Below are 16,625 nucleotides of genomic sequence, written 5' to 3'. Positions count from 1 at the left end.
TGTATTTGCTACAAAAACTAATATCCAGTACAACCCAAAGTGGAATAATCATGTCTTCAGAATGCCATTTTGAATAGTACTAGTTTGAAACAGTATCAGTAAACAGACGGTTGCTCTTTGTTTATATATGGGATTAGTCATTAAAAAAGTCTTAAACAACATTTCATGAAAAAAAACTTCAAGGTTAAACAAGCATAAAAATGTATAAACATACCATTTCCTGATTGTCATCTATGGCTTTCATCTGGACTTTAAGTTTATTGACTTCTCTATCGTAGCTACTATGTGGGACAGCAAGGTCATACATTGTCAAAGACCAGAATGTAGCATAGAACTGAGGACTGATATCATCCCAGACCTTGGGATGGTGCAGAGAGATCACAGCATCATGAACAGGTGCCATTACCAGCTCACATGCTGTAATATATTTGTGAACCTTGTGCTGCTGTTTATTTCCCTTTTCAGCTTTTTTTAGTTCATCATACTTGGACTGTGGATAGAAACAAAAAGGTAAACATTTGTAATCTCTGTACACAAAAATAATTCAACTTCACAAAAGCTCTTCTATGTATGGAAGATTTACGTAAGAGATTTTATTTATGTACATAAAGAACTGCAGAATATCATACTGAACCTTTAATGGATTTATCATCCTTCAATGATGCTACTATATTTCATGCTACTATATTTCAGCTCATTTATTCTTATAGAAATAATTCCTCATAAGGCTTCTGCATTTTTTATTTAGCAAACAAACTTTCACAGGAACCTAACACATATAGTAATAAAATGTAGAATAGCCTCTCTAACAGCGGACAAATTAAAAAGCCTTCTACTTACTGAAATATGGTGTGCATACATAGGTCTCGAGAGGAAAAACGCAGCGTCATGAGGTGTGTGAAATTCATTACAGAGAACGTCAATTGAAGGCACTCGCTTAATGTAATCCTCTGTGCTTAGATTGGATGCTAGAAACCCACCAAATTGTACCAGGGTGTCATGGCACTACATAAAAGATACAAAGAGAACAATTTTATTTTGTTCGAAAATGAATCTAGGGAGGTCTTGGAAGTCTGTTTGCTTTTTTGGTTGCTTCTTCTTTTCCAAGGCTTAACACCACATATTACACCAAGAAATCTCTCATAGGGGAAGAACTGCTTAATCTTCCATTCTACATACTTCTAACACAATGCTGATTCAACTTTCTACACCTAAAGGAAAGCTTTACAAGAGTCAGCAGATCTGTACGAGCGTTCTGTTCTACCAGACTGAAACTAATTCCCACTGCCTAAGGCAGCAATCAGTCTGATTCTTAAAAAGAGAAGAATCCCTCTAACAAAATAAGATCAGAAAAACACTATAACCTACTTTAAAATATAAGTCCTTACTTTTTTATGACAAAGGACACTTCAAATCTTTCACTCAAAAATTAAGTCTACATTATGTTGACATCAGTGTGCCATAATGATGAGATCACTGCAAATTTTGAAAATTCTTATATATTGTGCTGATACCAAATGCTGACACAGAGGTTACCAAAGAAAAGTCTTAAAAATGTCTTTATCTTACCTGGTCATACAGTTTTCCCACCAGCTTCAGATGTTTTTCCCCTCCCTCTTGAAAGATCACACCATTTCTCTGCTGAGCCATAAGCAGGCACAGTGGAAGGGCAAGGTCATGGTCCAATAATGCGTCTTTCAATCTCTGAGAGGATTTTTTTGTATTCCTGATTTGACCAAAGTATCCACCCTGCCCAGTACAGGAAAAAAAAAAGTTGCCTAAATTTGGAAACAGTGAATTACAAATTTAAACCATACATGCTTCTGATCGTGGAAATACTGGTGAATTAACATTGATACAGTTTCCTGTGTGTCAATAAAAATTTCTCTCTGGATCCTGTGTTGCTATGCATATAATATTAGAATCAGAAAAACTTGTCTTGCATGCTGTTAGTTTTCTACACAGTAAATGCCACTTCTCGTTGTGGGCATCATGACACAGCATCTTCGAGCAGATCATTGCAGACCTAGGTCTAAGCCTCTTCTATGATTCAATACAGCTATTATTCAGTTCAGAAACTTCAGAATTTCTTATTCTAGACATTCATCTGCCTAGGGAGTTGAGTCTAGGTCAGATTCAGCTACATCTTTGAAGCTGAGGCTGCAACAGCTTGAACCATTAAGATGGCTTAAGATATTACTCCACTCAACAGGGAGTTGCCACACTCAGAACTGGGCTAAAACAGCAGGACTGCACAACATACAAGCTCACTGGCTGCTTTAATTTGCAGTCTGTCTTGTAACAGCAAATAATGAAGGCTGCTTTCATTAATACAGGGATGCTGTGAAGCACAGCAACTAAGGCTCATGCATACTTTATCTTGGCTGCCTATCTGCAAGGTCTGTAAGCTCAATGGAGTAGGAAGGTCTCAGACAAAAGCAGCAACACCTTTCTCAGCTATGCTGCCAGAGGTCATGAATCAAGAGTCTTCAGGAGCACCATTAACAAGCAACAGCTATTATTAATTAAACCTAACATGAACACACCTCAGCTTTTAGTTGTTCTCCACCAGTCATGGCTTCCAATTGCTCCATCGTCATTTCTTCTGTAATTTCTATCCCTGCCATTTTTTGTACTACCTCTTTTAAAATAAGCAAATCAAAGCTGCACAGAGAAGTGGAGTAAAAACAAGAAAATTTGCTTAAGAAATGGTAGCTGTGACATTCAATACACAGTAGAAAGCAACAATATGATGCACATTAAACCAAATGACATCTTAATTGTTTTTTTGTGGGGAAAAAGAGCATAATGAGTACACAAAGATTTTTCTATTGCGGGTTAAAAGTTATTTCAAAGCAGCACAAGCATTCAAGAGCTGGATTTTACAGTCCCTTAAGAAAAACAGATGACACTGTTTTTGAAAATATTAAGTGTAGTCCTATTAGCTTTAAGTATCAACAAATTACTCAAAAATGTATTGTTCTCTTTTGTTGTTTTACATGCTTCATACTGTATATATATCATTTCACCTACTGTGAACATGGAATTCAGATTTTTTTTTTCTTTTTCAAATTTCTACAACAGTACATGGGTTTTGAAATTTACTGGCACAATTAGTCAACAGAGCTGATGTGGAACACAGAAAACATTGATACTTGAAACACAAGAAAGTACAAAATACTCCAATAATTATGCCCTCCAGCAAGTAGGCTTCATTCCATGCTATGAATTCAAAGGGCGATGACTAATCCTCGACAGAAGCACAGTTAAGGCATATTAGAATCATTTAAATAAGCAATATTTTTCATTATCTTCCGAAATTTGTGACCTACTTAGAAAAAAGTGTGTTGACCCATGCACTCCAAAACAAAGTTGTGCATTTAAATAATTTATATTGTTTATAGCTGGAGAAACAAGCAAAAATATGTTTTCTGTTTAGGAACTGTGCAATACCAGCACATACTCTAATCCAAACACTTGAATACTGCAGACCTATGGAACTGGTCACTATTTTATTTCTAACATCAGAAGGACTAATATAATGTATTTTTTTAATATTCTGGGTTTGTGGTTTTTTCTAAATACTTAGTCTTAATATGTAAGTCTTGATAAAGACAAGAAATACTACTTACCCTCCTTCTGTAGCTCAATGTGATTGTATCACCATCAGAATACAAAACAAATTGGGGACAGGGGAGCACATGAGACAGAGCATCTACTTTGCAGGGAAGGGAAAAAACTAGAGTTCTCAATATAAATACCCTAAAATAACATGCTGCATTATCTCCTACTGTCTTTCAGTAAGCATATGGGGATTCCTAATAGAATACAAGTCAACATTCACCTATGCAATTAGAAATAATCAATTAAAATTAATTTAATAAGGAAGCAGTAATACTAAGTGATGATGGCAGAAAGACAGAAGAACATCAAGGAAGACTCAAATTGCAAACCTTAAAAAAAATTTGAGCGATTAATATTGATGTACCAAGAAGCAATTCAACAGTCATTACATAAATCAAAGTATTTAAAACACTATAAAAATCTTAAAAGATCCCTACAGATAAGATGTTACAGGAAAGAAAAATCTGAAGTTTGAACAATCACATCCTTCTAGATCACAGTTGGTTTTGGTTTTTCCCTCCTTTTTTTTAATAAAATAATGTACAACAATTTCTACAACAGTATTGAAGACCAGGAGGGCTTTTTTTGCCTGGTTAGGCAAGAAAACTATTAAAATAAGTTACGGATGAAAGACTAGTGCTTCAAATAGTAACACAGCACAGCTATACAATTACAGGAAAAATCCAGCAAATGTATTATTCTTTTTTTCTATTTAAATTTCTTAACATTTCTGGTAATATAAATGGAGCGTTACCATTACTAGAGTAACTACTAATTGAGTGTCATATATCAGCAGAAGAAACATCCAAGAAAGACATTGTGAAAATGGAGTTTATGAAAATCAGTTGTGCAAGACTTGCCTTTTCCCAGCTTTCAGTTGGTTGGCTACATATTGAAGTAGACCAGCAAGTTCAATTGGGTATTTTCTGAAAACAGCACCACAAAAGCTAGCCAGACCTAAAGCAAAGAGAAGCAGAAGCTGGGAATGAATCTCATTATATATATGTGTGTGTGCATATTTATATATCAAATAAGTATTAAACAAATACACATAGAACATCAGCAATGTACTTTTTTTTGTAATACAAAGAAAAATATTTTTCCACTGATTAAACTTGCCAGCTTTCTGTTCAAAAAAATAGCTGGCAGATCCAAGTGAAAGATTGATCACAATGATCAATAGCATGGCAGATCATAGTGACAGTGAAGTATTAAATATTAATGTAATAAAATAAAAATACTAACTCTGAAGCCAGCTTGAAATAGTAGTGTCATCATGTTTCATTCTCTCCTTCTCGGGATTTGCCAGTGCTTCAATGATACAGTCTTTAATGGAGTTAAAGAGAATGTTTTTCCTCCTTTTGTCAAAACAAGAGCTATACAGGCATTTTTTCCAGCTCCACAATTTGTAATGTATGAATATGATATACAAGTACAGCAAGCATGATACACGGGATCCACTAACATATTGTTATGATATTGAAAAACAAAAACATGAAAAAGGTAACCTAAAATCTTTAACCCACTATTTACAGGTTTGCTATGCCTTCAAGAACAGTGCAAAATAGTAAGTCAACTTCAAAATAAAGTATAATTTTCATAGTATGAAAGTAGTGAAGAGCAAGTAGAGAGTATTCTGTAACTCTTAAGTGTAAAAAGGTATTCCAAAACTTCACTAAAATTTCCAGCAAAAAGCAGCAACCAAACAGTATTTACTGACAAAGAAGAGATTTAATGCATCTACAACTGCAACTATATCAGTACCAGGTGAATTAATTTACATAAAAGGATACATGCCAAGACATCGTAATTCAGTGAAGTGAGGTATTTCAGTGAATCAACAACTGGGGTTATTAAGTTATCGTATTTTTGTATTTGTGATAAAATCTGAAAGTTAGAAAAAGACATATTGAGCTAGAAAACAAACAGCACACCTTCTCATTCACATAATAAACCAAAACGATTTAACAACACTCATCTTCAAAACCTACTCAAAATACTTCTTAAAAATGAGATAGTAAAGCATCTCTAAATTCTAAAAAAGAATTCTATATTAGCATTTTCTTTAAAATTAAACAATTTTAACTTTTAATCTATCAGAAAATAAAAAAAAAAAACATTTCACTGATTTTGTTTTTTCTAAGAGCTCTGAAAATCCTAGACCTTAAAGCAGCAACAGAAACTTACTGCTATTTTAAGACTACCAAAAAAATAGTTCATGAAACAATACAAGTAAACTGCATTAATCAATTTTTAGAGTGTTCTTTGCTACATGATTTCTACAGACAAACTTAAACTTAACTTCAAGTTAATACTTAAAAAATACTTAACAATACTTAAATACAAGCAAATGAACTTATAAATAAAAACTGGTAGATAAATAATCTGGTGTATCATTACTGAATAACCTGATCAGCACATCCGTGTACCTCAGACCTACCTCAGCTGTCTCAAATTAAATATTTCACTCATATACAGAAGCAATGAAATTTTCAGTGCAGTTTTAGTTATATAAGAGCTATTGTCAATATTTAATATCTAAGTCTTTGTTTCTATAGTACAGCAAATTATCACACTTTAAAATTTGCATCAGAAAAGTAAAAAATATTGAAAATAGAACTGCCTTCTCATTAAGATGACAGGTGCTTCCAATGCTCAAATATCTAGAGTTAGGATAAAAGAGTCTTTAAACACATGTAACTACATACATAATCAAATAAAATCGTAGGATTGCTGTGGCTGAGCTTTCCAATTTGTCTTCCAGATGGTTTCACATTTTCTTTAGTCAGACGCCTGTAAAAGAGAACATTTTTTATTGCAACAGAAGATCTAGAAGAGTATTAGAACAGGCTAGATCCAATGAAGAGCTTTATAAATTGCAGTGATTAAACCCTCACCAGAAGATGCACTTTTAAGAAATCCGAGCATAGAAATACTATTCCTCTAGGAATCTGAAGCCTATAGTCCTAGAATGTGTAAAAGAAAAATCTGTTGTCCCCATGTTACTATGGACTGAATTCTAGTTTCAATTTTGAGCATCTTACATTTTGAAGTTGTCAACAGGATGGATTCAGCTTACAAAAACAGCCCGTAACACTGTTAGTTTCTCATGCAAATTTAATTTAGCCACAGATAGTCACTTTCCATTCATCGCCCTGTTTACTGAAAACAAAGAAAACCCATACCCTCACTAGTTTTATTGTTTCACTTCCACGTCATTCCTTAATAAAGATAAAAGCTTAACACTAAATCTGAAGTTGATACATGAGTGTAAATTGTACACATTAATATTGAAGTAGAAAGGCAACACCTCAGTAGTTTTAGCTTCACTTATCTCCAGTTCGCACCCCACAGATGTTTAAGCACCATTTCTGCCTCAGTGATCACAACAGTACAACACCATCACAACCTCTAGTACTTGGTCAAATTTTTCAAAGTGGTCTATATTCTGTGCTATATTCTGTACACAGCTTCCACGAACAGCTCCAACATGAAGAAATCTACTGTAATTGAATCTACAGAGACCTTGGTATGTAGCAAGGTTTTTGAGAACTACACTGTTCTATTTAAATTGTACTTCAAACTTTCAAATTATCTCAGTTTCCTGTCTCAATTCTCTACCTGGAAAAGAAACAATACTTTAAATTGGATAACACCTTTAAAGAGTTTGGGCAAAATGATCACACACAAACAATTGTACCTTAGTTTTATTGGCTTTTCATAGCAACATTAACTGTCAGCAGTGTGGCTCACCTGCCCAACAGAAATCCACTGTACAAGAAGGAACACACTTCCATACTCTTCTCTAGCTACGCTCCAATTCAGAAAAGAGAAACAATCCTATCTAGATTTCACATCTGCAAGACCAAAGTCTCTTAGCCAGTAACAATTATTCTGTCTTGCCAATGTAGCAATTATTGTCTTGCCATTGAAAAAAAAAGTACGCTTTTAGCCCAAGCTATACAAAGAGAATACAAATCTCTGAGATGCCACATTGAAGGTAAGTCTTCATGCAAGTTCAAGCAATTTAAGATGAAAACATACCATTCCATTCAATTCAACTTACTGCTCTACTATGAAAACTACAGAAAAAGAAACTGGGACAAGGCTTTTCAGTCTGTTGGGATTAAAGAGCCTCCATACATAGGGAAAATTTGTTGCACTCAGACATTCCCATAAGCAAAGCAGTTTATCAACAGCAGCATATCCAGGGAAAAAGTTTTAAAAACATTTAATGGGTCATTTCGCAGATGAAATGCCCTTATTGGTGACAAATTAGTCCGTTTCACTATTTTACAGTTCTTAAGCACAATACATTAAATATTTTACAAACAATGATCGTCAATGAAATTTAGTCATTAGAAAAGGAATGTATTTGTCAAGGTATTTTTTTCCTTCAGCTGGTGAGATGCAATACACTGCATCACAATTGATAATATATGGAATTAGACAACTTACTTCATAATATATTTGGCTCGGTCTATGGTTTGAGCTTTAACTTTCACTAGAAGCGGATGACTATTGTAGGTTTCGTTCTTCCATTGTCCATAAAGACGGTACCTTGAAAAATAAAAGGAAAACTATTTTTAGTATTCATGGTTTATAAGAGGCCACTTCCATAGAACAGAAACAAGTTATTCTACTCACCGGTACTGGTAAGGAAATGTTTTGAACATTCCCCATAATTCCTCAGACATGCATGCATTGCAGTCCATCAAAGAAAGAGATGGAAGCAAAACTTGATCGGTAATACTCAGAAAACAGCTAAACAGTATCTCCTGAGATAAAGACAAAAAACTCTGGGTAAATATGATGTATATTAAAAACAAGGTCAACTGCACATTTGCCATAAAATTATGACTTCTTAAACAAGAAAAAAGTCTAAAAGGACTTAACTAATAAAAGACTTATGATGCGACATATTCTTAAATCAAGGACTACATATGCTGTCAATATTTTATTTGCCTGTATAAAGTCTTTTGCAAAGTAGCTGACATTTTTCCGTGTGTTATATTCATATTATAGTATCAAATAATACATAAGAATGGATAAATTAGGGACTTGTATGAAGTGCAACAGCAGAAAATAGATCTTGGCAACTAACTTGAATGTATTAAGGTACTTCTTGCTATTACTTAAATTTTCAGAATTATGGGTTAAAATCTAAAGGCATTCTATGTGTTCCCAAGGCACACAGTAACAATTTTCATGTTTTTCAATATCAACTATTTTTTTAAAACTTTTGTTTCCCATTGGGCTATTAGAATAACCACAACATAAAAAATTCAAAAGAGCATCATCTTTAATATGGTATCACATCCTACATTATAATATATAAATACTAACAAAGAAATAGTCCTTGTGTTTTTTTCCAGCACATAATTCACACTTCCACGTACAAGCAGCTATCCATGTCTCCAGCCAAGATTTCTTTGCAACAGGTAACTCAGTCATGGATCCAGCCACCTTAGGAGTCAGAACTAATTCCCAACTGTGCACCCTACTCACTTCTAAGCTGCAGTTCCCTTCTAGTGAGGCATAACTAGTTTATGCACTACTTGGCAGTTTCTCATGAGTCTCACTTTACCCTCACGACCATCTCCTGCAGGAGATGGACAGACTCAGTCTACTCAGAGGTAAGAAAGAATGGGATAAACAAAGCCAACAGAACAGCAATCATCTGCAGAAGACTGCATGACTCATCTGCAGGCCGTGGATCACAGCTGATGCTACTCCACAGTTAATAAGTACAAAATCTTAAGTGATTCTGATCAAATTGAACTTAGTTCAATTAGTTCTATTTATTAGTACTTCTAGAAACAGTTCAGATTTTTTTTTCCCTCTCTGCCATGATTCGAGAAGTCAGGAAATCATGAGAAGTGAGAAACAGAAATAATAAGAACCTGCTGAAAACTACACAAACTTCATGCTGAAAACTTCCCAGTTCATAAAAAGACTGATCTCAGTGGGATACCTGGATTTCACTGTGGCCATTCTCAAGTTAGCCAATAAACAAAAATTACCAATTGTAGTTGAAGTACCTACCCTACCTCTAATTTCTCATTTCTCTACACTCTTACGCGTAAGTTTTTAAAATACAAGATGCCACCATGACAGTGTATTTATAAGACAGAAATGCTCTAGCTGATTCTAAGCCCATCAGTAGTACAATGCACTAGGCTATTAGAACAATATTAATTGTGAGGCATCTGTGGGGAGAGCGTAAAACCCACAGCAAGACAAAAAAGACTGTGACTGGCTCAAACCTGCCTATAAAACCAAGACTAGTCTTCAGCATATGTTTGGTAAAGAATTAAATTCTACAGAGGAAGAAAGGCTGCACAGTTATTAAAAATTTAGTCTCAGTTAAACTCTCAGAAGAAATCCTTCCTCCTCAAAGGATGAGAGAAGTAAAATTGACAACAAAAGTTCACCTCCACAAATAAAAATAGACTGCCATTTTACTGAACTAAAATATGTAATAAAAGCAGTGTGCAGGAGGAATGAGATCACTCAAACATTTAAAGCTCTGCCAAGAAATACGTAAGAATTAGCTCTACTAGTAATGTTACATTCATTTTCAGATCAAAAGTCTTTAAGAAACTCACCATTTTCTCTTTATCTTCTTGCTTACTTCCATCAGACTGAAACTAAACAAAGACAATTATGTTAATTTTAGAATAATGAACATAACAGTTAAAGTTTCAGAACAAGGTTACCTCAGCAAAAGCACACACCTAATGGGCCACATGCCTAGTAGATGTTTAATTTTCCAGATTTGTTAGCATTAAAATAGTTGCAGGCCTCGTGGGTGGAAGGACATCTAAAGACCTACACATATTCTCCCCAGTCTTCATTAGCACCATCTGCTGCAGTGTATGCTCTCAATGCTACATGCTGCAGTGCTTTCATCTGTTCAGAGAAGGCCTCTTCCTCCTCCATCCAAATCTCTTCATACCTCCTTTCGTTATCTCTGAACTAGGTATAGGACACAGCTAAGCCCCATGCGGAAATACTGCCATTGGTCCATTATGCTGTTTGTGCAAGCAGCCTTTGCAACCCCCAAAGCTTTAAAAGACACCTTATTACACCTAAAAATCCATAGGATAAACACTTAGTTCTTTTGGAAAAAAATTATACAATGCAGGGAAAAAGAGTAAATCACTGATATTTGATCCATTTGGGGAAAAAACATCAGGGTTATAAAGTTACTTTTACTTCATTTAATACCTACCATGAACATAAGATTCATTACTACCTTGTCTATCATCATAATGTAAAATTTTGACCCTAAGTTACACATTTGCACTTCACCAAGATTTCACCTTCTCTAAAACGTACTTTTATCTAAATTCATAACTAGGTAGTAAAATTGTGTTTGACTGTCAATATCAGCATTTGTTCTAGAAAACACTGCAAAATATACAATATGAAATGAATAAATAGCTTATTTAGAAACATTCTAACAATACAAAATCAGATGATATCCTGCTGGAAAAAAAATATATATATACAGTATTACCTTGCTGATACGTGTTCTATAATGTGTTCTAGTCTCCCCAAAAACCCTGAAAAATGAAGACTGATCTCCTACAATCCAAGATCACCAACTACAACTTTACAGGATCTATGGAGGTAACCAAAAGAAGTTTTAGCTTCATATGGAAGCTTGCTGTATTTAGTTGTACATGTTTGCAAGTGAATCATCTAGATATATATCTTGAGGTCCACTATAGAACAAAAAATGCCTGAACCTCAGTCTGGTGAGCAGTTCAGCAGCAGTATGTTGTACTACACTGTGGTATGAAGTTTCTGGCATACAAATCAAAGCACAATATTTTATCAGTCGATAGGATTTACTGTTAATAAGACATAAATGTATACCCAAAGACGAGCTACACAAACTCCTTGGTGAAACTGGCAATTATTAATGGAGTTTACCAAGAGCTTCTAAAGAAAAAAATATTCATGTATTTGAGAGCCATTTAATTATTGTGAGCAGAATCAATAGAGAAATAGCAAAGTATTTATTTTTGAACAAGAAATGAAATGCGTAACTGAAATATATTGCTTACATATGTAGTGACGCTGAATGCTTACATTGAAAAAGAGGTAACTCAGGCATCAAGGAAATTTATTAATATATATGAAGTACTCAGTTTTCTTACTGGAAATAGGGAATAAACACACCTCAATTTCTACCCAAAAAAGAACAGGACTTCCAACACAAATTACCAGCAGCTATAAATTATTTTCCCCATCTTTCTTTCACAATAATAACCTCTCAAGATTTTAGTCATAATTATACATTTCCTTTTTTTTTGTTCCACTCACCATAAAACGCATAGTAAGCTAACGCACCAGTAAGTGCTTGATTATCTTAAAGCTACACTTGAGCACAAAAGCTGCAGTGCAATGTTAGTAGTCTAAATTTTAAACTACTGAGTTAACTTAGTCAAATCATCTCCAGTTATAAATATATCTACTGTGTGTTAAATATAGGTTTCTTAACTAGAACATGCTGATGGCAGTAGTGCATTAAAAATAACTCCCCGTGTTACCTTAACCATTCTGTCACTGATGAATTTCTTCGTAGTTCCAACCTAAATCAAATAGCTAAGATGTTGCTCATCCTTATCATGAACACATTGAACTACCATATTTATATTATTTGTAATCCAAGTGTATATATTTATATAAATATATAAACCAAACTATAACCAAGCACTCTCCATTCTATTGCCTGCATCCACAAAGAAACAGGGTCTCACAGATCTTCAGTACTTGAACTTAATTACAAAGTCGTCCTGATAGTCCGCTGACAGCAGTAATATGAATTACTCCCTTGAAATTATAATTTCCATATTAACTGCACTGTCAGTGCAATACAGCGTATCATTCCAACACCACTCTTCTCACAGGCCAGCAAGAAATAAACAGGAGTATTAGCCACTAGGGAATCTCATAGTTCTGGAAGAGAAGATGCTGGAAATTATATCTCATAGGAAGATAAAGAAGTACGAAGAAGTAGGAAAAAGATGAAAATGCTTGAAGTTACCATTATTTACAATGAAGACTACTAGGAAGTCAAACTTCATTGTACGTTCTGTCACCCTATCCTTGAATTTTGGAAACTGAAGACAAGACAACTCACCAAAAATCTCTTAAGTTAAATAAAAAACATCTTCAATCCTAACATCTATCTACATTCTTACTTGCACATCTCCAAATACAGCTGGACAGCAAGTACAGCTACCCCTCAGCTAGGTATGTTGACAATGTACACTTTGGACATTCTAATGTTTGTTAGCTGTAGCCAAAATCAACAATATTTTTACTTGAACGTATAAAACTGCAAATTCCCCCCTTGAATACCATTTAAATCAAGTGTTTTGCTATTATAAGTTAAAATAAAAAGCTGGGAAATGTAGTGATTTTCAAGGTATTTTGTTTTGTTTTTAATAATAAAAAAGTATTTCAAAGACTTTGAATTCCAAAGCTTCTCAGAACTGCTATTAATAAAAAAATAGAGAGAAACCTCTACTGTTGACTTGGAAAACAAAACAAAATGGTTTATCAAAGAGCAAGTTGCCAGAAGGGTAGCAAAATTCACTAGCCTCTGTCTGAGCTTCTAATAATATTCTAATGGAGTTCAGAACAAAACTTTGCAGCCTTTTAAAACAGGTCACATAATCAATTATTCGACATCTATGTGGGAACGTTTGTTTTTTGTCTTACTAACCTCTTTCATAAATGCTTTTCCAAGGCGCACCACTTTAGCAAATAAAATGGGATCGTGGGAGAGATGAGGACCAAGGTAGCACAGCATGTTGAACACTTCCTTTCTCAAGTCTTCAAAGCTGTCTGCTTGTTTTGGTGCTCTCTTGTTTGGCAAAGAAGAAACTGGTGACCCTTTTGCCCCTTTTGGTACACCAACCCTGAAAATAAGATGTAAGGCATTTTACATAAAAAAATATTTAGACATAAAAATACAGTTAGGCTCACTAGTGAATTCATGCTTGTAAGCTTTATGTAGTTTTCCCACTCTTTAGCAACAGAAACCTAGCTTTTACTTTACCTGCGGTACAAAGGTTCAATTGTCACATGCAACAGCTGGCAAAGGGCAATTGCAATAGGCTTATGTGAAGTAGCATAAAATGGAGGCATCTGATCCATAATACTTTGTGCATGCTGCCAATCACCAATATTTAATAAAGCTTCCAATAAACCAAGTTTCTGATTATCAGGTGGCTGCAAGACAAGAAACAATTAATCAAAGTCTTTTCATAAAAATCCAGTATTTTTCCTTAAGTAGCACAGCTGTAGTCCACAAGAAATTCCAGAAAAATATTATGCAGATGAAATACTGGTTTATACATATTATATATAAAGTAAAAGCATAAAATTCAGTTAGACATTTACACAACAAGAACAGTTCAAAAGCAGTAATAAACCAGTCCATCTGGAATCTAACATCTTAAAGAAAAAGTTAAAAATGAAGTTAAAGACACTGAGCTCTGAAATATGTCTGATCATGTACTTTTCAATATGTCACAATCTATTACCGCTTGCTTCTTTACATGACATTTTAAGAACCAAGCAAGCAAGCAAGAATCCTTGTGTGTTACTCTGGATTGAAAATACAAATTTCTTAACTTTTTTCCAAATAATTTATTTAGCAAAAGTAGATTTAAAAACAAACTTCCTTGTCTCTTAGCTTGCTCATATCATAAGTTTGACACTAGCAGCTACTCTAGAATAATCTAGTTTTAAGGGCAAGACTATAGAAAAATTAAATTTAAATCATGTATGGTTTGAATGGACTTTGTTTCACAGAATCACAGAATTTCTAGGTTGGAAGAGACCTCAAGATCATCGAGTCCAACCTCTAACCTAACACTAACAGTCCCCACTAAACCATATCCCTAAGCTCTACATCAAAACGTCTTTTGAAGACTTCCAGGGATGGTGACTCCACCACCTCCCTGGGCAGCCTGTTCCAATGCCTCACAACCCTTTCAGTAAAGAAGCTCTTCCTAACATCTAACCTAAAACTCCCCTGGCGCAACTTTAGCCCATTCCCCCTCGTCCTGTCACCAGGCACGTGGGAGAACAGGCCAACCCCCACCTCGCTACAGCCTCCTTTAAGGTATCTGTAGAGAGCGATAAGGTCACCCCTGAGCCTCCTCTTCTCCAGGCTGAATAAGCCCAGCTCCTTCAGCCGCTCCTCGTAGGACTTGTTCTCCAGGCCCCTCACCAGCTTCGTCGCCCTTCTTTGGACCCACTCAAGCACCTCCATGTCCTTCTTGTAGCGAGGGGCCCAAAACTGAACACAGTACTCGAGGTACGGCCTCACCAGAGCCGAGTACAGGGGGAGAATTCAGGGTTTCCTTTTACAACTATTTATAACACTTGCAAGTGTTATAAACAATTGTATTTTTCTGACAGTTATAAAAACATTAAACAGTATAGTATATAACAACAAGCAGAGGAAATTTTCAGAGCAAAAAGTGCAAGTGCACAGTTCTTCACAATATTCATATTGAAATCACACAGTAATGAAGCTTCACTTTTTCTTCAGGAAAAAATATATATCCATACATCAGAACAAGATCAGCCTCTTGAAGATGGAAAAGGTGCATGTGCAAATAGAAATGCATACACTCGTATTACTTTACCATGCAACTTCTTACCATGCCATACCAAAGTTCCTCTGATGCCCGGGCTTGTATTTTTAAAGTCGATCTATACTGTGTTAACAAAAGGGTATGCTGATCCTTCACTGAAATATTTAAACACTTTTCCTTGATCAGTAAAAGCAGGAAGCTTGAAATCCACTTTCAAAATTATGGACTTCTTAGAAGTCATGTTGTTTAAAATATGAGAAGTTGTAATTATTTAATTGGTATTACCATGATAAAGTTTTATACTACCAAATTGCCTTGTTGGGTGATTACTACTGTATGAGAATCCATGTTTCAAGTCATGCAGTCTTTCTATGGAAATGAATATTGCTTCATTTTCAAAGGAGGAGCTGCTTACACATACACACTGCTTGACTGGGTCTGTCCTTAAATAAGCGTGCTCTTCTGTAACACACACTCCAACAGCAAAAGCACACATGACAGAAAAGAGCTGGTCTAGACTTGCTGTCAGCTCTCACCATACTGTTGAGTTCTGTGACTTCAAGAATTTTTATCTCCCTCTCCATCTGTTTTCACCATTATTTGGTTACACCAAATGCATCCCAAAAGGCAAGAGTAGATAATGCGTTTGACAAGACTATCCATATTAAGAGTCATGAGACAATAATAAATTCTACTCACAAAGGACAGAACTTCATGAATTTAAAAAAATAGTTAAGCCAGTAATTGTTAGACATTTTTCTCCCTTATCCAGGCATATATTTCACAGTACCATATCAAAAATAGTATGTTAAGACTGTATACTGGATAAAAATCACTCATGCTGGGACTGCCAACAGTGTTGGAACCTGTCATTCCTCGTTGCTACGAATTGCATAGCTAACGTACAAAAACACTATTACAGAAAAAAAGCCTTTTGAGAAACACCATGCATTCAGAGAAATTGCTTAGTACAGCTCTTTATTTTCCCACCACACAGACTCAGACTCTGTTACTCGTCACCGCAATCCTTCAAAAAATGTTGCAGTTTTTGATAGAGCTTAAAATTCCCCAGTTCTTAAATATAAAGCTTAGCCACAAGAACGCTCTCTTAATTCTTCTGACATTACTGAGCAATGTATATGCTCCCTATGTCCAATCGAGAGTTCAATCTTCCATCAGAACATTATGACATGTGAGCTTCAGAAAATGCCAGGCAGCTCATCTGACTGTAGAAAAGACAGACGAAAGCAATGTCGTTTAATAAAAACCAATACAGAGATAATGAATGGGGAAATAGGTCAAAAATTAAAGCTAGTGAAAGGAATCAGTTTAAGCAGCAGATGTGACTGCAGTTGAGCACCAGAGAGCAGTGAC

At 35.1% G+C, this 16,625-nt stretch overlaps 1 protein-coding gene across 4 annotated transcripts in view; it reads right to left on the bottom strand.

The window, feature by feature from the left end:
* Positions 1-16,625, bottom strand: part of THOC2 (THO complex 2) — a 53,566-nt gene that overhangs the window by 17,563 nt on the left and 19,378 nt on the right. For 3 of the 4 annotated variants that reach the window (XR_004750144.1, XR_004750146.1, XR_004750145.1), the window contains exons 11-24: positions 13,703-13,875; positions 13,367-13,562; positions 12,186-12,227; positions 10,233-10,274; positions 8,272-8,402; positions 8,083-8,184; positions 6,333-6,417; positions 5,418-5,511; positions 4,870-4,950; positions 4,485-4,581; positions 2,547-2,664; positions 1,570-1,749; positions 841-1,005; positions 215-490 (exon numbers count right to left, since the gene is read on the bottom strand). Coding sequence is in view for 1 of the 4 variants with exons in the window: in XM_035323790.1 (XP_035179681.1) it covers positions 215-490; positions 841-1,005; positions 1,570-1,749; positions 2,547-2,664; positions 4,485-4,581; positions 4,870-4,950; positions 5,418-5,511; positions 6,333-6,417; positions 8,083-8,184; positions 8,272-8,402; positions 10,233-10,274; positions 13,367-13,562; positions 13,703-13,875 (1,740 nt within the window). In the remaining 3 variants the exon portion in view is untranslated. The remainder of the gene's footprint in view (positions 1-214; positions 491-840; positions 1,006-1,569; positions 1,750-2,546; positions 2,665-4,484; positions 4,582-4,869; positions 4,951-5,417; positions 5,512-6,332; positions 6,418-8,082; positions 8,185-8,271; positions 8,403-10,232; positions 10,275-12,185; positions 12,228-13,366; positions 13,563-13,702; positions 13,876-16,625) is intronic. The other variant, XM_035323790.1, reaches the window with a different exon arrangement.

This window comes from Oxyura jamaicensis, chromosome 4 (assembly GCF_011077185.1).
Source record: "Oxyura jamaicensis isolate SHBP4307 breed ruddy duck chromosome 4, BPBGC_Ojam_1.0, whole genome shotgun sequence".
NCBI classification, from domain to species: domain Eukaryota; kingdom Metazoa; phylum Chordata; class Aves; order Anseriformes; family Anatidae; genus Oxyura; species Oxyura jamaicensis.
This window is presented reverse-complemented; position numbering and strand designations above follow the sequence as displayed.